The sequence below is a fragment of the Zonotrichia leucophrys genome, chromosome 14 (genome assembly GCF_028769735.1).
Source record: "Zonotrichia leucophrys gambelii isolate GWCS_2022_RI chromosome 14, RI_Zleu_2.0, whole genome shotgun sequence".
NCBI classification, from domain to species: domain Eukaryota; kingdom Metazoa; phylum Chordata; class Aves; order Passeriformes; family Passerellidae; genus Zonotrichia; species Zonotrichia leucophrys.
In genome coordinates, this window is record NC_088184.1 from 6,439,612 (window position 1) to 6,460,156 (window position 20,545).

Below are 20,545 nucleotides of genomic sequence, written 5' to 3' on the forward strand. Positions count from 1 at the left end.
TGCAGGAGGCCCTGAACAAGGAGAGAGATTCTTCTCCTATTTTTCTTTTCGCTATTTTGCTTTCTTTTCCTTCTTTTCCCTTCACCAGAACTGCCAGTTCAAATGGAGAAGTGTTGGTCTGCAGTATTGCAGAAACTGTGGTACAAAATAGGCCCGTTGCTTAAAACTTCAGTCCTCTGACCTATCCTCAGTCCACTCACACAGCAGGATAAATTTGTGGTTTTTTGGTTCTTAACTCTATGTGGAAATGTAGTTGAATGTGCCGTAGAAGTGAATGTACAGATAACAAAGCCTTTTTCTGAAATTTAGTTCTAAGCAATCTTCATTCCTTGAGTTTTCTTACAAGTATTAGCATCTTCAATTTGCACTGTTTACTTGGCTTTAAGTAATTTGGCTTATGAATTTAAATGGTAATACAAAGGTTAATGAAATGTAATGCTTACTTGTTTTTTAGGGAAGTATGTAATGGTGATGGGTGTGGTGCGGTCCTGCAGTCCGGAGCCCATTCTTCGAGCAATAAAGATGACAGATCTCTCTGAAAACCCCATTCATAAGAATATGTGGAACCTTGAAGTGGAGGATTTGCACAGAGTCATCCCCTAATACTTTTACTTGCTGCCTAAAAGAACTGGAAATTTGTTTTCTTTTGCTTTTTGGTGCAGAACATTGGACTATTCTGTGTAACCACTCCTGGAGTAAACCAGTGAGAAGCTGGGCTTACTGAAATGTAGGGACCAATGCTTATCTGATAATAATCACAGTTCATGTCTCCCAGTGTTTTTATACCAACATGTTTGAGCAGTGCCTGTTTGACGTTTTGATGAAGATGTCCATGCTATTAAAAAGGCTGTATGTTTGTTTGTGTGTGTGATAGCTGCTGTCTGGGGGGGCTCGTGTTGAGGCAGGTGTTTTACAGCAGGGTGTTCATGGCTGCAAGGGCTGCACAGGACTGGTGTTACCAGGGTGAACTCAGTACCTGGCATCAAGGCAAAATGTGTTTCAATCCATTCAGGCTGTGCTTGGAAATAATTGTTTTCACCTGTGTTTTCTATTTCAGTAATCACCATGTTTGTAAACTGCTTGTAAGACAGGTGTCTCTTGGTAACAATTAGCAGTGTCTTGTACTTAAAATACCTCTCTAGTTTCTGAAGTACTGAAAGTGGTAATGACCCCTCTGTTCCAGTGAAGTGAAGTTAATGAAAAGATGTGATGCTGGATTCCTTGGAATAGATACTCCAGGTGCAAGATGTAAATACTTTTTACCTCCAGAAACAAGTGTTCTATCCCTAAGTGCATTTTTCTTTTTGAAGGTTTTTTTTCTTCCAGTGTATGCTATTTTTAAGTGTTATTTTTAACATTCTAAATTGTATTCTATTCTTATAATTCCTTTTCTGAAAAAATCAAACTGTGAAATCACATCCAGAAACTTAAAAAGTAGAAATGTTACTACTCTTTATTTTCCATCTTGTCTAAAGAGAATTTGGGTCCTGACAAATGCATTGGAGTATCTGTGTGAAATGGCTTTGTGATTGGGGACTGTTTTGTCCAGCAATAGAGTTATGTTAATTAGGAATGCATGTTGGAAGAGAAGAGACTCTGATTGAATGCTCTACAATTTAAGATGAAAATCAAATTGTAGTAATTAAATTTTTTAATTGTGGGACTAGGTTTTCAAAGCATGTGGAAACTAACTAGCACCCTTTAAAGATTTGAGATCTTTGCAGGCTAAGGGCTGGATTTCAGAGTACAATTCCAGTCCTGAGTTTGGTGTTCCAAACCAGATCACATCACAGGCAGTTGGATAGTGGAAGTCCTGTGCTCTTGAGATCCTGCTGATGAAGTGCCAAGACATACAAAGATAAAGACTTTTGGCAGTCTGGGTTTATTCGTTGTTTGTAATTCTGGAAAAAATCTGCTTGTGGAGTGCTGTAGCCTTCAGAAATAATTCATGTGACTGCCATATTGGCTGGTAACTAGTTCATATTAAAAGTTATTTTCCTAGGAGTTCAAAGCAAAAGACCCTTGTAGCCAGGGTGAACGTTGTATTTCTAAACAAAAGGCTGCTGGAGATTGCTTTGACTCCCAGCTCTGTTGTACTTCACCTAATGAGAGGCTGATGATGGCTGTTTAAGGCTGGGCTGAATGGCCTTATTTCTGGGTACTGAGAATTCTCCCTTTTCCTCACCTTGTGTCTCAAATTCTGCAGTTAGAACATGAGTTTGTGATTTTTGTTGCTGTTGCACAGCAGAATATGTAACTGAGGAGTTGCAGGACAAGGGGCTTCTGTAGCCCTGTGTTGAGGAGGAGGTCAAAGCTGAGCTCTTGTTACATCTGTTTTGGGGTTGGTGTAATATGTTGAAATTCTGTGAACTTTATAGATCGTGGGGTTCTCTATAAAGAACATGTTGGAGGTGAGTTGTAAGCACTAGAGCTGCCCTGGGAAGCACCCCTGGAGCTGTGTGCTCTGCAGGGACAGCTGTGTGGGCAGGTGTGCTCAGTGCTCTCACAGCAGCAGTTACAGGCAGGAATTCTGGGTGTGCTGTGGTGGGGACACCCATGAGATTGCAGTGCACGGTATATATTTGCCATATAACATGTTTATATACTGCATGATGCACCTGAGGCATAAACAGTTGCATTAATTCAGTCAAGGTGTTCAATAATGTGCAGTGTTGCCAGTAGTTATCTAGTAAAAGTTTAGTCCTGGTAAAGCCAGGGCTAGTGCAGAGATAAAAGCCAGTTTTGAAGTACTGAAGCTGATGGATTGATCTGATAAATGCTTCAGTCAAACCTTTCCAAGGTGATTCTTCTCCAGAGGTTCACATCCATGAGAAATCACAAAGGTCTCTCAGTTGGCCCGAGGGCTGTTTGGTGGCAGGTGGCAACTGCCCTGCAGGGACACTGCTGTCCCTCCTCCAGGGACACCTGGAATGGGCTTCCCCACATCCCTGTCTCTGCTGTTGTGTTTGCTGATAGGAGCTGCCATCTCTCTCTCTCCTCTGTTAGGCAGGAGGGTGATGTGTGGGCTCCATTTTTTAATTCCCCAGGTGAGACATTACCGTGCAGTAAATAAGGCATAGTTAAAAACAGTCTGGCTGGATGGTTTTAGTGGTTCATTAAAAGGTTTACACAGTTCAGGCAAAGAACCCTGTGGCCTGTGACACTGCTGTGTTTGTGGCAGGTATTTGGTGAACAGAGCATTGGCCTTTGCATTAACAGCAGAGTCAGACAGGGAGGAAAGGCACAGCTCCCAGTGCAGAAACATGTAGATATAATGCTTTATTTATGGCAGCTGTGATTCAGTGCTGAGCTCCAATTATGAACATGACCTGGAACATTTCATTTAAGTGTGGGGTCTTTTGGAGTAGTTTTTTTTTTTTTTTTTTTTCCCTCACCCCTGATGGTGGCTCTGTTAGCCCTGCTCAGTTCAGGTGGTGTCTCATACATGCCCTGTGTGCAGGCAGGTGCACTGGGTCAGTGGGGTGCCCAGCCCATGGGGTCAGCAGGGTTTCCAGCCCAGCCCTGTGCATGTGGAGAACCTAGGAACTGCTCAGAGATACCAAACACTGGACTGAGTGACATGGCTGCAGTTAAAAATGTTTTTTCGTGGTTAAATGGCTTCTTTATTATGAGTGATAAGTTATCTGCAGCTTTTAGAGGAGACCTGGTGTCTGCAGCCAGCTCAGTGTTGTTGTCTGCAGTTAGGATTTAGTTAAATTCCTGTATTTCTGTATTGCTGACTGAGCTCTTCTCCATCTTTTCCTCTACTTGCTGATATTTTTCTTTGTTTCTGAAACTGTCACCACAGGATATTTTTCAGAGATGCTTGGTGTGCTTAGCTGGGGGGTAAAGAGACATTCAGTGACTGGGGAGAAAATTATGTGTTTTTTTTAATCAGTAACTGGTATAAATATTCTGTAGCTTCCAGAAATACTTATTACTATTTTGGCTTTTTACAAGGGTGCAGGTATAAAATTATTACAGAGGAATATTTGATTTCTAGCATCTGATGTGTGTGGGAATGCTAAAAATTGCAGGAGTTTTTCCTGACTAGTGTAGGAATCATGTTTTCATTTGTATCAAGCTAGAGAGTAAATGTTCAGAAAGCCAGTGCAGCTGCAAGCAGCACACACGAGATAAGAGGCAGCTGCTTGCTTTTTCTGTGAGCCAAACCCAGCCAGTGCCAACTCTCTGCAGAGGTCAGTGCAACTTTGTTGTTACAAATAATCAATAAAAATGTACTCCAGCATAAAACTAAGGCAGTCAGATGTTTATTAGCATGATGTCAGAGTAGCCAACACCATTATTTCAGTGTTTGCATATTACGCAAACATTGCATTTGCAGCGTTACCTTTCACCAAGGAATGGCTGCATTCCAGGCACTGTGTGGAGAAAGGTGATGCAATTTTTAAATCAAGTGACCTACAACACAAAAAGGGATTCATCATGTGTGAGACACACAAGAGCAGCAGTAACACCCTAAGGTTACTTCATGGGTAGGGTAGATATTGGTCACCTTTTCCCAACACATCAACTCTCAAGGGGTTTACAACAGGAAAATGTGAAACTGGTGCACAGAAACCAAGAAGGCTGTTTCTCATTTAATAGTGTGTACATTAATAAGGAAAAAATCAACCAGCATAAAAATAAGAAAATTGTTAACTGCTTTCCGTTATTTACCCATCTTATTTCTATCTTAGCCTTCTTGTGTGTTGGAGCACTTCCCTGGAAAAGATAGATAACTTTCTCCAGAACTGCTGAACAGTGGAGTTTCATTTCTGGAGAAAAAGAAGTCAGCAATCTCTGCTGACTCTAGGCTGTTGATGCTGCTTTTACAAAGTAGTCCACTTCTACTAATCTGAGCTGGAAGAGAGCTTTTCTCAGCTTTTCAGTGTATTTGTGCTATGGTTCAAGGCTTGTGGAGAGGCAATTTTGCCACCAAATGGGAGAATTTTTTTAGAGTAACTGATGCTTTCTTGTCAGATTTCTTCTGGTTGATTATTAGTTTCTTGTCAATATACTGAAATAATTTCTCTTGCCCTCAGGGGTTCTGGGTGGAAATCTTTCCTTTTCTGCCTTATATACTTCACTATATTCACAGTTAACACGAATGCTTCTCTCTTCTACTGTTCTCTCCCTGTTCTTGCCTCTAGCTTGTCTGCCTAAAATAACTTTTCTGGTTTGGGTGCTGAAAGGGTTCTTCCATCTTCAGGGCTGCTGTCTGCCATTCAGAACTGGCTCGAGCTGAAATGAAGAGATGAACTCCAGGTAAGTGATAAGTAAGTACAATTACATGTAATGCAAGTTCTCATTACAGTGAAATACAAAAAAAAAAAAATCTCTGAAGGGAAAATAGCATCAGATATATTTATGACATCAAAACACTGTGGGGAAAGTACTCCAGCATTTTAGATGCGGTTTTATCTTAGATCGCTAATCCGAAATAAAGATGTAAGGTTCTCTCATGTTTGATAAATTCACATTTAGGAGAAAAAGGGCAGCATTATTTCTAAAGTTTATGAGGTCTGAGTAGTTCAGCTATTTCAGTGGAAGATCCTTGACAAGCATGAATTTCTAGGAAGTAGTGCAGAGGTTGTTTCTGCTGACAGCCACTTTCTGTTTTTCTGTCATGACTTGTTGGTTATCAGTTACTGTGTGTGAGTAACCCAACCATTACAGACTCTTTCATGTGTCAAACCTAATTCTCCCTTAGTTTGGTCTGTTCAGCTTCCTTCTCTTTAGAATGTTTACATGTTTAGGGACTTAACTCATGTCTTTCCTCAACCCTTCCATTTTTTCCCCAGGACTGTTCTCAACTGGTTCACAATTTAAGTAAAACAGGGTGTCCAAAAGTGGATATATGAAATAAGATAAATAGATAAAAAGTATTTCTTGTTTTCAATGTGTTGATTCATGTGTACATCCCCAATGTATTTTGCTTCTTTATTAGCATGTTCTCGTTAACTGAGCTTGTGGTCCACCTTCATTCCAATCCTTTTCCTCAGAAATGGGATAATGCAAACTAGCAGCACTAGCTGACTGCAATCATTCAGCTACCAAGCTATTCTAAAACTCTATTTTCAACTGAATATTCTCTCAACTCAGATTTAACAAAATTTGTCTCAGTATTTCATATTTATATGTTGAAGAGTTTTTGTAACTGCTGGAGCTAAAAGTACTTGCTGCCTACAAGCTGCTGCCCAGAAATGCCCTGATCATCCCCTGCTTAGGGGCTGAGTGACCTGAACAGCTCAGGCAGATACTGGCAGGCAATGTTGTTTCAGTGTGTGGGAGTGTGATGTGATGCTCTTACAGACACAGTGAGTGTTCTTATTCTAGGTTTTTATTTTATGGCAAACAAACCCACCTGCAAATACTACTCCCTTCCTTAATGGGTAAGAAATCAAGTAATAATTGTAAATTTTTCAAGGCATACTACAAATGGGTTTATAGTCACCAAATCAATCCTTTGAGATAGTAGTGAGTTTACAAATGCAAATAAATAATGCTTCAATACATATATTAATAAACTCCACCCTCTTCTCATTACTAAGCCTTAGCAAAGCATGGAGCATAAAATGAGTAAACCCAAGTGCTTCATTTCAAGCAAAAGCATAATTAGCTCTTCTGCATGATTCTGCCATTTATTTGGTGTAAATGTTTCCATTGCAGTCTTGTAAAAATTCAGTGAGTTACTACTTGGGCAAGAGTATCAATAATGGAACTCCAGTTATCAACACACATGGCTCCAGTCACTTTTGGAATACACAAATTGGCACTATAACTACAGAAGTGGGAAAGGTTTGTAATTATAAAAATTTCAAGCAAGTGCTAGTGCTCTATTCAGGCTTTTCATCTTCCTTGGCTATATTCCAGGAATCCACTTAACAATGCAGTCTGGATGACAGCTGCATTAAAACACAAGCATTGATAATCTGGATATTCAAGGTTGAAAAGATAGATAAATTTCATTATTAGATACTGAAAAGTACAAACATAAGTCCCTGAGTATTTTGTATTGTTGTTAAAATTAATCCAAATGCACTATTGAGACCAAAAAAGGATGGAAGCAGAAACAGTATCCAAGAGGAGGAGCTGCTGGGGACATCACACATTCTGCAGGTACTTCTGCCTCTGTCACACAGCACATGAGGACAACATTAGAAAGGCAGTAGAGGGTGGGCAGTGGATGGGCTCTGGTGTGCTCGTGAGCGAGCAGCAGGAAGGGGAGGTAGCCAGGAGGCAATAGGATCAGTTTTGCTCATGGCCACAGATTCATTAGTTTTATTTTCTCGTGTGTTCTTGCATCAGAGACATGTAAGTACTGGAGCAATGCAGAATATTCAGGGTGATGAAAGAAATGAAACTTACCACTGGGGAGGGATTTCCACAGGGACAAAATTCCGGTTGCACAAATGAACAAAAGCTGCTGCCAAGCTGCAGGCAGCCCCCAGGGCCGGGGAGTCACAGGTGTCCTGTGTGCACATGGTGTAGAATGGCTTGGGCTCCACCTGGGCACAAAGGGAGGGGTTAGGGGGGACCTGCAGGAAAACCCAGAGGTTTGGGTTGTATCCCCTCCCCCCTGCCTGGTTAGGACCATTCATAAACCTTTATTTCCTTCCTAATGGTGAGGAGGTTATTTCTCTTTCCAAATTCTAGACCTGTATCCCAAAGAGCAATGCAGTCATGCCACTACTCTGTGGATGTCAAAAAACTCCATTTATATTTATAATGATAAAAACACCTTTTCTGTCTGGATTGCTGTTTCGATTGCTTCTAAAGTTCTCTGCAACTAAACTTCTATATCCTTGCAATGGTTATGTGACCTCCTTGGAAGTATGACACATAATTGAGACATTGCTTCTGGCTGAAGTTCTACTTACAACTTTGAAGCAGTTCCTAAGAAGTGAATGTGGTTCTTCAAAGAACGCTTTGCAGATGTTTTGCTTAGCTGTAATTGGGCATGGCTTCTCTTTCTTCTCTACAAGACTGCACTTATTTACCTGGGAAAACAGAATTACTGAAGTTGGTGTATTTAGGGGTTTTTTTGCACATCAGAGTAGGATGAGTTCTTCAGATTTCCAGTGTGAGCTGGTTTGAAGGGCAATATGGGCAGCTCAGTACCCTGCTCTAATGTTTATTGTTCATTAATATTGAGAGGCACCTCACAGATTAGGTCTTGTTTCCTTTTGCTATTGATTCTGTTATTCACTGAAGGAGTTTGGTGTGGAGTTGCTGACACAGCAGGCAGTTGGCTAGTTCTCTTTTGTATAGGTCTGACAGGTCAAAGTTGTGCTTTCACTAGATCTTTCTCATGGAGAAAAGAAAAGCTTCATACCCTTGCTGGATTACTCATAGGTAAAGGTGGCTTTAAAAAAAAGAACAGTAAAACCACACCACCAAGAAGTTCTTTAAGCAAGTGTAAACTGTAGTTACTTTACTTGCTAAGGAAAGTGAACTGGCAGTTTACTCTGTGCCAACCCTCATCCTGCAGGAGTCACTCAGTCACTTCCTGTTGTGCAGCCTTGGCCCTGTGCTGGTGGAGCTGTGCTGACGTCCTGTGCAGGGTCGGTGCATGACAGAGGCTGTGATAAAGCTCCTGGGAACGAGCTGCACTCAGAGTTCACAGTGCACCGTGAGCCCTTCCCATCAATGGTGCAAGTGCAGCCATTCTGCCCCTCTGGCACTCGGGACTGCCCTGCTTCTGGATCACCCTAAGTTTCTTATTTATTGCTTTTAATTGATTCTTTTGTTCAGTGTCTCTGGGGAGTTTCGTATTTTTATGAGTATATTAGAAGTTAATATTTATAGCAATAAAAAAAATTGTGCCTATGGTCAGTCACATTGGGATCCTGCCCCATTATCATAAACATAGGCTGCAAGCTCATTAACTTTATCTCTGCCACAGCAAGATACTTGAAGCAATTCTCTCTTTTACAGTAAGGTACTGACTGAAAATGAGATTTCTGTTCCCAGAACTCAGACATCTATGAGACAGGATAAATGGAAGAGTCACAAAATCTTTGTGGTAGTAAGATGCTGGTTCCTTTTCTTTTTGGTAATAGATTCTTAAAATTAGATTTGGAAGGGGTCTAGAGCATCCTGTCAACATGACTTGAGAGCATGTTAAGGCTACTTTACTTGGTAGGTTGCACTCACAAATGGTTCTGTACAACTGCACATTTGTGTATTTGGATGATTTGCAGCTGATGACAGAATACATGAACTAAGCAGAGCTATAATGGTGCTGGTATAAATTGTTACAACATTTATTTATGGTAGTTATAGGAGTCTTTTTATGCAAGTCAGTAACTGACAGCAGCAGCTAACCTTCCAAAAAGGTCTGAATACTTAGTGGTGTGGGGATGGAGAACAAATTTGCTTTCAGATACTTACAGATTTGTTTCTAAAGTTTTGTTTATTGATGAGATGTAAAGCATGAGAACAAAGAAAATTAAGAGGCTCAACATACCCAGCTAGAACTAACAGCTCTAAAGAAAACTTCAGTGGTGAATGTACAGATTTAGCCCAGACCTAGTAGCACCTGTCCTTGCATTCCAGGAGAAGGTGCTGTAAGGAGGAAAACATCAAAGATACTGAGCTCCAATATCAGTTTCTTCTAAAATCAGCAACAGCCACCTCTATGTTTTACCTTACTACCTAGGCCAAAAATATTCAATGCCTATTTGTAGGGATTTCTTGAACAGTTTTTAGCAAATATGTGCAACCTTTTCCCTGGCTAGACACAGCAGAACAATGCAGTGTGCTGCTGTTTTCACTACTGAGCTTTGGTTCATCTAAGGCAGCCCAGCGTGTCAGACAGTGCCCTCTGGCAGCAGCCCTGCACTCCTCACCTGCCAGCTCTGGGTGAACTCTTTCACGTTGTCAGTGAAGGAACCATTAGGCACCATCCATTCATTTCCAGCTTCATTATCATTGGTACCAAAAAGCCCAGCTGAAACACCTGGGAGAAAATTGAAATGGAGTAAAATAGGAATGGTCAGGAGTAGGTGCAGGACTATTACAGCAGCTGTCTCTGGGCTCTGATTATTCTGCCAGCAGGTTCAGCTCTATTGTGGAGGAGCTGCCCAGCCTGCATTGCCATCTTGTGTCTCAGCTGCTCCTGGGCTCCTGAGCACATCACAGCATCACATCCATGCTCTGCTAATCTTTGGAGGGTGACTTTTACAATAATGTAGGGTACATGGATGCTACAGGAATGCATTCCAAGTATACAAAAAACTCTGTGAGGTTTTGGGCCCCCCTCTGTAGTTGTCTTGCAGGTCTAGAGCTGCTCTAGAGCAGATTTCAGCCAGTTTTTGGGGCTGGGCTGACTGCAGTGCCTCTGATTTCTGTCTGCTTTATAGCACTGAATCAGCAGTAACCCACAACTTGCTCTTCTCCCTGGAATGGTGCATTCCATGCTCTATTTGGCAATTACTGGGAATGCCTGGGGCCATTTCTAGGGTGTAAGTGAAGAGAGGGAAAAAAAAAGTGAAAGCACAGATGCTGGTACTACCAGTAATACAGATAATTCAGAGAGATAGCAAAATGACTAACAGCTGACAACAGCTGCATCACTGATGCTCACCATGGTGCCACCCAGCCAGAGTGACAGTACAGAGATCATACTGAAAGTCACAAGAGACAGAAACTCCTTTCTGATCAGATACTTCTATTTTGTTGATTCCTTGCCTTGAATTCATGGTACTGTTTTCAAGGGATGGATCCAGCACTTGGCAGTTCTCTTCCGTAAGGGAGAAGTTATACATCTTGGATGTCTGTTCAAAAATGAAAATGCAGTTTCACACCTGTCATAGGGAAAGTTCAGTCACAGGCAAGCACAGTGAATTTACAGGTGCAATGAGACAACTTAGCCCAGAATTAAGGGAATAAGAACAGGGCTGTGTTAAACTTCTGAAAGAGCAAAAAGCACAAAGTCTCCCTCTCAGTGCCGTTCTCTTAGACCATGTCAGAGGGAAGTTGAAAAGTTTCTGTCATATACAGAGAGCAAAGAGGCAGCCCTTGAGGTAAACTGGTTTTGCTTTGGAGAGGTATTTTCTTTTTAAGAAGCTGTTACACTAAAGCCATTGGCTGAGAGTGCTTCTGATCTATATTTTAAGCATTGATATTTCAAGAACTTTTTTTGTCAGCTGAAGAAAATTTTTGCCAAAAATAAAAAATGTTTGACTTGATCTTCCTACCTTTAGTCGTGGGTAGATGGTGATCACAGTCTGATTCATCTCCACATACAGTGATCTGGAGTTCCTAGTTTCCTCATTTAGTATTATAGTGAAAGCACTGTGAACAAAATCCTTGGCAAGAAGAACACTGCACTTTGATGCCAAATCATACATTTTTCCATCAAAAGTCACAAGATGCTTGCTCCCAACTATCATAGCATGATCTGGAGAATGGTATTTCAGAAGAAACATCAGTGAGTTTTCCACAGAGCAGTAAATGCTGCACATAGTGCAACACACAGCTTCTTGCTGTCATACTCTTAAAATAATTTCTCAACTTATTATTACAGTGACATTACTACACTTAAATTTTAATTAATTACAATGTAGTTGCTCTGCAAAAAAAACTTTTCTCAGAAACAAAACAATTTAATGATTAATTTTTTGTTGTAGATTTACCTGAGTACCATAAAACTCTGATAAACTTGAACTAGGGTTCAGAGCTCATCTTGATTTGTCATTGTAGTACTTGACAGTCATATTTATAAATACACATTATACATTCTTATGCAGAAAACACAAGAATATTAATTCTCAAAAATTGTCTCTAAAAATGACCCTTCTAAATCAGTGCATCAAACAGCTGCAATCCAGGAAACCCTGCTGATAGATGACTCAAGATTATTGGGTCACTAGGAGCTGCTTTCACAGCCCTTTGTTGGGTCTCTCTGTACTGGGAGGAAACCATTAAAAAGGGATTTCTGGAAAAGCCATTCTTTCTAAGGGACAGCTGGGACTGTTAGTGCATTCCTGTAGCATGTAGCAATACTTTTACAGGCAGTACTGTGGGTGAAGCTTTGGTAGGGCTGAGCTTGCTCATCCTAGAGGCAGCAGAGCTGAAGTTTCCAAGCCTTTGTGCCAAGGACACAGAGCCAGCAGGTGAGAGTGGCAGTGCACCACAGCATCAGCTCACAAGAACATATGGATAAGGCAGATAAATACCACCTGCTGTTTCTAGTCTCCAGAGTAGGAGGTGTAGAGTTACAAAATTTGCATGAATATTAAGTAGAGCAGTGTTACTGCCTGCCAGCTTTGCCCAGAGGGTTGATGTTCTACATATCATCACTATCTTACAAGAAAGACTATATGTAAGTTGATAAGAAAATTATTAATTAGTGACCATCTCTAAGTAAACTCTGATCCCAGATACAAATTTTAGAATACAGTACAATACAGTGGAAATAGACCCAGGTACAAAAGAAAGCAGCACTTTGAAAGGGCTTACATTCAAAGGGGCTCTCCATCATCCTCCTTTTGATTCTATAGTACTCTGCAAGGATGTTGAGATTGTAGAGGTCTTGCAGAGGCCTCATCAGTTTTTCTCCAATGAGGTAAGTGGTAACATTTGCCAGCTGCAGGGACAGGTCTGCTTTAGGTAGTACTGGCAGCTTTCCTGCCACTGAACAGTTCCTGTAGAATACAAAGGGAGCACCCCTTACCTGCTGAACTGATGAAATGCTCTTGTTTTATTATTAGAAATGTTGAAGTGAAATATTCATAAGAACTGTAGTCTGCTTAGAGCAACAAAAACAACCCTCCTCTGGCCAGGAGCTGCACTTCCCCTGTCACCTCAGGCCCCTTATCAGTTACTGATACCCTGCTTGCTGCCCAGCAGCTCCTTTCGAACTCAGTGGGTCTGGCAGCCCACAGCAATAAACATTAGGATGTGATGTGACCAAAGCAAAGAGTGGTTGGGTGGCTGTCCACAACCCTCAGCTGCACACTGACCTGAGGAGTAACTGTGCACACATCCTTTTAGAGCACTGCCCAGAGCAGGGATCCTGCAAAGCCACCAGTTACCTGGGTGAAAAACTGTACAGGTGCAGCAAGGGCTTCCGGATCTTGCTCACAGCTCTGGAAAACGTGGCCTCTGCCCACCTGAGCACCTGCTGGGTAGCCTGTTGGAGTCACAGATTATAAAAGCAATTTCAGTGTGACTTCAGGGCAGGGTCAGTACTTGCAAATGAGTTTTAAATCAAGAAATGCAAAATACTACTTCAGTGTCTCTTGCATTTACCTCCTGTCTGACAGCACCTTGTCATGTAGAGGTTAATAATACCCAGAGGACAGACTCTAGTCACAACACCAATGGACAGAAATATATTCCTCCTAAATAACATGACTTAAAGTGTAGCAATGATTCACTAAGTTAATGTGCTTCAGTAGTTTAGAAAGGACTGGTATCTTTAATAATATAAATTAGCCTCATGATGTCTCTTTTATGCTTTTCATTTCAACTAGAAGAGCCTAGATATATTTGTACACTTGTTTATTGGAATCACAATTTCTCCTCTCTATGCAAGAAAAGTAAAAGCTACATCAATGACAGGATACTGCTGCTGTGATTTCAACCAGACTTAGTTGAAGACTTTTCCATCTCCTTTAGGTGGAAAAGTACTCTTTCAAAGCAGGACAAATACTGCAAGAACAGTAAATCAGCTGTGCACAAGCTATTATGTGGAAAGACAACTGCACTAATTCCATAAACAAAAATGTGTATGTGCATCCATAGTTCAAAGCTGACTTAAATTTGTAGGCCTTGAACTGGAAATGGAGAACAGAGTTATACTGACCATATCCAAGCCTGCTTTCACCACCTTTAATGCCATCTGAATTGGTTTCATTAGCCACACATCTTTTACAATCTTGGGTAAGAAAGCCAGGATTTTCTTCATGTGCTCTTCTGTCTTCTCTTTCCAGACTTCATCCAGTGGCTTCAAGGTTACATCGTAGTAGGCATCTTTCAAAGTTGCTAATGGCTCTGAAGCAAGCACATTAATGAGACAACCTTAGCTGGTTTGGTACAAATGGCAGTTTGCTTGTTTGTTCCCACCCAGCTTGCAGCAGAAGTGAAGGGGGAGCACAGAACAGTACAGGAGGCAGCGGTGTTTCCATGGCAGTGAGGACATTGCACTGCTGTGAACTGAAAGAGCCATTTAGCTCTGACCCTGACCCCTTATAAACACACTGCTGCTGAGCAACGGGACAGTGTGGTCACAACTGATTTCAGTTATGGTATATCAACCAAATTTAACTTTTGAGAGGGAATAGCCTCGAGCTAAGTGAGGTTTTACCCTTGTGAGAACTGAAGGTTCTCACAGCTAATTCCAGCTGACCACATTTCTCAAAGGTTTCAGTATGGGCCACAGTCCAGCTGAACACTGAATTAGTGGCTACTGGATAGGCTTGGAAAGAAACAGATCAAGTGAAATCCAATTAGTACAAGCATTAAAAACTCAAGGAGGGATATGAACAGCCCTTTGGGAGGAAAGGCTTGCCAGGGAACTGTTAGCAGAAATACTTCAGCTTAGGAATTAAGGACTCTCTTCTCATCCAATTGAACCCAGCCTCCTGTGACCAAGAAAGAGCCTCACCACTGATTTCATTAGTGAGGTGCTCACAGAGAGCCTTCTTAGAGCTTATTGCATCAAGGCTCTCACTCTGTACACTAAGAGCCAAGCTCAGCACTTCTTCCTAGATCAAAATAGAAACTTTTGTGTTATTCAGTATGTTTTGTAGTTTACACTGAAGTTTGGTTTGACCTGCACTGACATTGTCCCTCTTCTTGCTTTGCTCCGTTTTGCTTACTTTGTAATTCGTTCTGCATTTGCTGGACAACATCTTGAATTTTCTCCAGGTAAAGTGGGATCCTGCTTCTCAGAACGTGCCCAATTCCACTTTGCTTCCACACCTGGGCGACAGCCGTGGCCCCGCTGTGCAGGAATCCTGCTGCCCTTTGCAAGGCCATTGAAGGCCAGCCAGCTGCTTCAGACAGGAAACCAACATGCTGCACCTACAGTGGTTCCAAAAAAGCGATTTAAAAACACACAGTGATCTCAAGCAAAGCTTTGGCGTCACTGCGAGGCAGTTCTGACTCTGCAGGGTTGGTGCAGAGATACACGATACATTAAACGCTTTTTGTCTCTGTGTACAGGTCAGCACAGGAGTAATCACCGAAATGTTTGAGCAAAACAAAACAGCTGCAGGCAATATAATGATGTTTAACTAACGCTGCGTGAACACTTCATGGTGTTTTCACAGATCATGTACAGACACTTACTGATCTCCTGAATCTCCACAGGTGTCCATCAAACTTCTTTATCTTCTCACTCAGTGTGGTTTTCAAAAGGCTCCCAATTTCATTAAGCTTGTTCTGTGAGAAGATTGTTAAAACCTTGAATTCATTACTTAAAATTGCTTGTGCTGGATCCAAATCATTCACAGTTTGTACCAGTTTAAAGGCCGGCAAACACCCACAGTGGCCTCACATTTCTTAGGGGAAACTACTTCTGCATTATTCAATGCAGACAAGGGAACAGAAAAGACAAACGGTAAAAAGCAAAAAGCCTTCCCCAAGTAGAGAGTATGTGAAACTCTGCCCTAATTAAAGTGAAAGTACGTTCAGGATTCTGATCATTAGTTTTGTAACCATCAGGCTGCACAGTTACTGCTGCTCTCACTTTACTCACCCTCCTCAGAGGATCCACCCCTTAGAAGAAGGTCCCGTATTTTCTATCTCTAGGCATGGCTGAATTTCTTAGTTCTCACCGTGGTAACTTCTCACATCAACGTGAAAATAATTAAAACTTTGCATCATTTTGCCTGGTTACTCACCAACTCGCCTGCATGGAAGGTGCTCCATCAAAATAAATAAAATTCTGGGGAAATCACGCTGCAGTTAACAGCCACTCAAGGGTCTCACCTCAGCCTTAAGAACTGGATCCCCACATCCATGGGCCAGAAAACTCAAGCTTCCATTAGCAGCTGCTAGAGTTACTTGTCCCACGTTTTCCTGCCTTTTACCATTGATGATGAGATAGGTGTTAATGGCAGCCCTGTGTTTCCCATCAGAACAAGCACTGACTTCCACTCCTTCTTCCAAATCCCCTTAAGGAATGAAAAAAGAGCCTTCATTTACAGGAACAACATTGACAGACATTGTTTCAAAGCCAGTTTTTAATTACTTAGGTGATCAATCAGAGCTTGAGTGTGTTAGGTGTGGAGGGAAAAACAAAACAGAAGAGATTAACAAGAGACAATTAGATCAGTATCAGGATTCGATCTCTTCTGTGTGGCTTGTTAATGAATTACAGAGACAGATTTGCTACTGCAAAGGCAGCACTGGATTAATGTAAATCTAAATCTCTCGGTCATACCGATTTACAAGGCCTTTTTTTCTACTTTAGTCCTCACTTTAGTGTCCTTTGTTGCAGATGTTTCAAAACTGCTCAGCCCTTAAATGGAAGCCTGTCAGTTCCACCCACCACACACACGTCTTTTCTACAGAAGCACTGATGAGCATAAACAAGTGGTTGGCAGGATACACGTAGAATATGGGTTGAGAGAGCTGAGTTGAGTCATTTCTACAAACTTCTCACTTCAGAGATTCACAAACTAATGGTCCTAATCTCAAAAACATCATAGCACTTACAGGTGAGGACATGAACCTGAGAGAAACTTCCCTGCAGAAGGGTGGAATAGCAAATCCCTAAGTGAAACAAGGGCTGGGAGACAACTGGGACACCACCAAACCTATTTGGTTTGCACCCAGCTCTAACTGCAGCTGAAATGTGGATGAGCCCCACCTCTTGCAGCTCATCTCACCTTATTTTACTAATCTAGAATTTAGGCACAACTTGAAACAACGGCCTTTTTTTCCTCTCTGTTAGTCAGAGCTGACTGCTGTGAGACAGTACACTGCAGGCAGGGATTGCACACATCCCAGCTCTCACAGCTGCTCCAACATGTGGTACAGTCAGTCTCTGGAGGTGCCTCTCTCATTTCCTTTATTGAATTTGGAATTATTATTTTAAACAAGGCACAAAACTTTAAGATGGTTAAATCAAGAGGAAATTAATCCTGTCTTTTGTTACCATCTGTTGTAATAATACAAAAATGTGCCCCAAACTGAACTTTGTAACAAATTTTAAATTTCAGCTTTTCTTTATCTGAAAGATCATAGCTTGAATGAAATGAGTAGAGACACGACTTTCTTCCTGTCTCTTCAGAGCAATGCACTGGGAGTTGCAGAATAGCCCCAGATGGAAAGGCCCCAGCAGGATCACCAAGTCCAGCTCCATGGTGTTTGTGTTTGCAGGATGACCTAAGCCAAAGTCCTGTGGCTGAGAGCATGGTCAGTGAGATACATACATACCTTGCAGATACCCCATGTAGTACTGAAAACACTCCTTTCCTTTTGAAGCAGCTACTTTTACTTTCTCTTTCTGATCAATAATCCCCTCCACCAGGATTTGGCTCTGGACAGATGAGGAAGCAGCAGTTCCTGTCAGGCCTAGCCAAATATCTTCAAAGGCTCTTAACTGCAGCAATAAAGGAAAAACATTTATTCAAAGCCACCACACAGAATTAATGATCATTTAGAGATGGTGCTCAATTATCAGTGCTGCCCACAAAAGGATAAGTGGTGAGGGAAATGTTTCCCAATGCTTGTGCACTATGGAGGAGTTTCACTGAGAGGCACAAGCATCTGAGTGATTGGCCCAGGAGCTGAATGACTGGATAGCGCAAGACTTGTGGACAAAATTTTAGTGGAAGCAATGAAAGAAACAATGTCCCAGTCAGTTCTCTGTGAAGCTGCTGATTTGTGCCATTTATTCCAAACACAGAACGAAGCAAGCTCATGCAGAGCAGCTGATACTCATTTCATCTCCCTCCTCTGTAAAGAGAGAGGAATGGAAAAATAATTTAGTATTTGTTACTGATGATTAAATCATCATCATAATTTTGTTAAGGGATGATCTATTGTCTCAGTTAGTGCCTGACTACCTACATTCCTGCTAATGAAGAGTTTGGATGGTGCCAACCCCGTTAGTTTTTTGCCTCGCTCTGTTGTCTCCATCGGTGTCTCCACCATTTAAATTTCACAGGAAATTAAAAGCAAATGCAAAACAGGGGCGGAGGGGAGAGAAAAACGAAGAAGGAAACACTCCACTAGAAACACATCTGCTTTATTTGTGACAGCTCTACAGAGAACTCATATTGGTGCCTTCCTTTGTCTGTCGGTCACAGGCATGGACGCTGCCTGACGGCTCCTTTAGAGAGCACTACAGAAACCAGGAGTGTTTTGCTGCTTGCTGTTTTACAGTCACTGCCTGCACCTGATCTCTTTGGGAAATAGATGGCAGCAGGCCTTTGAAAACCAAACCCCAGTGGCAGTAAAATAAAATAGAAACTCACTTCAATTTCCAGAGAATAGTTCTTCACATCAGCAGTGCTCTGATTCTTTATGGATATTCCAATCAGCCCCTCATCTCTCCCACCATCAGCAAGGTGGAATCTGCCCTCTGAGTGCAAAATGGTGTCATCTTTGTTGAGCTGGTGCTTTCCAGATAAAACAATTACCTATGTATGCACAAAAAAGGTGTTAAAGCTTCCAAATTCTTTCAAACAAATGGGCTCTGCTTTGAGTAGCAAGAAGTTGTACAGTGGCAGCATTCTCATTAAATTACACCACAAACAGAACTTGTAGTTTCAAAAATCAGCACATCCCCCTGCTCCTCACAGCACTGTCTTCATTACATCCTCAGTTTCTGTGCTCTAACAAAGCATTTCAGTGACTACACCCCAAGACCAGAGGAACAGCTGCAGAGAACTGTATTTTGTTAAAAGGTCCAATGTTTTTTTGCTCCTACACTTCTCAGCTACTCTAGCCAGACATTTTGATAAAGCTGGGGATATATGGGAAGTGAGGTGAATACTGTCCTGTTTCTACTGGGATAGAGTTAATTTCTTCTCACCAGCTGGTACAGTTTGGGATTTGGAATGGGAATGGGGTTGGTTACACACTGATGTTTTGGTTTTGCTCAGTTGTTTATCCTTAGTCAAGGAATTTTGTGTGTGTGTCTCTCCTGCTGTGCCAGTGAGGAGCTGCACAAAAGCCCACCTGGGACAGATGTCCCAACATGACAAAGGGATTTTCCACCCCACAGAATATCATGTCCAGTACATAAACTGGGGGGAGTTACCTGGAACAGGCAAACCTGGGTTTGGCAAGGGGGGTCTGACATTGGGCAGAGGGCAATGAGCAATTGTTTTGTGCATTTAGTTTTTTTCCTTTTCACTACTAGTAGTAACTATTATTATTTTACTTTGTTTTCAATTATTAAACTGTTCTTATCTAAAAATACAAGTTTTACTTTTGATTGTCCTCCCCATTCCACAGGGAGAGGGTAGGGATAGAGGGGGTTGAATGAGTGGCTGTGGTGCTTAATTTCCAGCTAGGCTTAAACCATGATACCTTTGAAGAGAAGGATCCAAAAGTACAGAGGTACCTGCTTTTGGAGTGACAGGCATTTACACCTTGGCATTGTGAACAGGTTCTATCACACCTTGGTCTGGGAAAAAGTTTTCCTGTTGCCAACAGAGCATGAGCTGCTCTAACACTAAATAAGGAAGGCAAGATGTGTTTCAGCCACTGGGAACTGAGTGAGATATTTATTGCAGGTTCCAAGTTCTGTGTGAGTGTCTACAAGCAACTCTGAGGACCAGCATGCACCTAAGGAAGATGATGGGTGGCCTTCAGTTCATGTGTGTAATAGAAAAATAAGGTTACATTATGGTTCAAAAATCCATCACTACCAGCAGAGCAATCATAAAAACCAGCAGACGTTTACCCACAGGGGAAGGAAAGCACTTTTACTCCTCTCTAGTCTCCTTTTTGATCACTTATGAGCCTGTTTTGGTATTCTCCAGAAACATAAAATTAAGATACCTCTGAAAGAGGAACAAGAAAGAAAGAACATGGAGGAAGTGAGAGTTTTCAACCATAAAAGAACCTATAGAATACACTGTAGTAGCAAACAGAACCTTTCTGCCTCAGTCCATCAAATGACACTGTTTATTTATTTAAGCTACAGAAGTATGGTAAGTCTTCTGAAGAGTTGCAGCTGAGGAAAACTAAGTCTCCAAATGAGTAATAACATTTAAACTGAAATAGGTTCAGTGTGTTTAAGTGAGACTTACATTTGGAAGGTCACAGAACTCAAAGCTTGAATAGTAATCCAGGCAAGAGGTGTAGTTTGTTTCTATTTTACCCAGAATCTTCTGTTTGGCACATGGAGTCAGGAAAATATTTTCCAGAACAGCTTCTAACTGAAACTTATCAGGATACAAGAGTTGATTTCTCTGCAATGAAAGATGACAGCAAGATCTTAGACACTCCTTGGAGCCCACTCATCCCATCCCTGGGCTGGCTTTTGTTATTAAAATTTTGTTATTTGGCTTTTTTTTGTTTTTCAGGATTTTAATGTAACATTTTCAGAACATAAGATTTCCATTTGACA

At 41.5% G+C, this 20,545-nt stretch overlaps 2 protein-coding genes across 10 annotated transcripts in view; one reads left to right on the forward strand and one right to left on the reverse strand.

Annotated features, from left to right (window-relative positions):
- Positions 1-858, forward strand: part of RMI2 (RecQ mediated genome instability 2) — an 80,140-nt gene extending 79,282 nt beyond the window's left edge. For 8 of the 9 annotated variants that reach the window (XR_010442011.1, XR_010442012.1, XR_010442008.1 and 5 more), the window contains one exon: positions 455-592. Coding sequence is in view for 1 of the 9 variants with exons in the window: in XM_064725680.1 (XP_064581750.1) it covers positions 455-603 (149 nt within the window). In the remaining 8 variants the exon portion in view is untranslated. Of the gene's footprint in view, positions 1-454 lie in introns of all 9 variants that reach the window. The other variant, XM_064725680.1, reaches the window with a different exon arrangement.
- A 3,977-nt stretch (positions 859-4,835) lies between these two features.
- The window catches only part of LOC135454311 (uncharacterized), a 73,498-nt gene continuing 57,788 nt past the window's right edge, over positions 4,836-20,545 (reverse strand). Inside the window, exons 56-70 of the mRNA XM_064726306.1 lie at positions 20,226-20,387; positions 18,441-18,605; positions 17,398-17,563; positions 15,946-16,130; positions 15,304-15,396; positions 14,832-15,036; positions 13,817-14,004; positions 13,044-13,141; positions 12,469-12,653; positions 11,205-11,407; positions 10,592-10,781; positions 9,822-9,964; positions 7,884-8,003; positions 7,372-7,511; positions 4,836-5,244 (exon numbers count right to left, since the gene is read on the reverse strand). Of these exons, the coding sequence (XP_064582376.1) occupies positions 5,229-5,244; positions 7,372-7,511; positions 7,884-8,003; positions 9,822-9,964; positions 10,592-10,781; positions 11,205-11,407; positions 12,469-12,653; positions 13,044-13,141; positions 13,817-14,004; positions 14,832-15,036; positions 15,304-15,396; positions 15,946-16,130; positions 17,398-17,563; positions 18,441-18,605; positions 20,226-20,387 (2,259 nt within the window). The 3' untranslated portion in view covers positions 4,836-5,228. The remainder of the gene's footprint in view (positions 5,245-7,371; positions 7,512-7,883; positions 8,004-9,821; positions 9,965-10,591; positions 10,782-11,204; positions 11,408-12,468; positions 12,654-13,043; positions 13,142-13,816; positions 14,005-14,831; positions 15,037-15,303; positions 15,397-15,945; positions 16,131-17,397; positions 17,564-18,440; positions 18,606-20,225; positions 20,388-20,545) is intronic.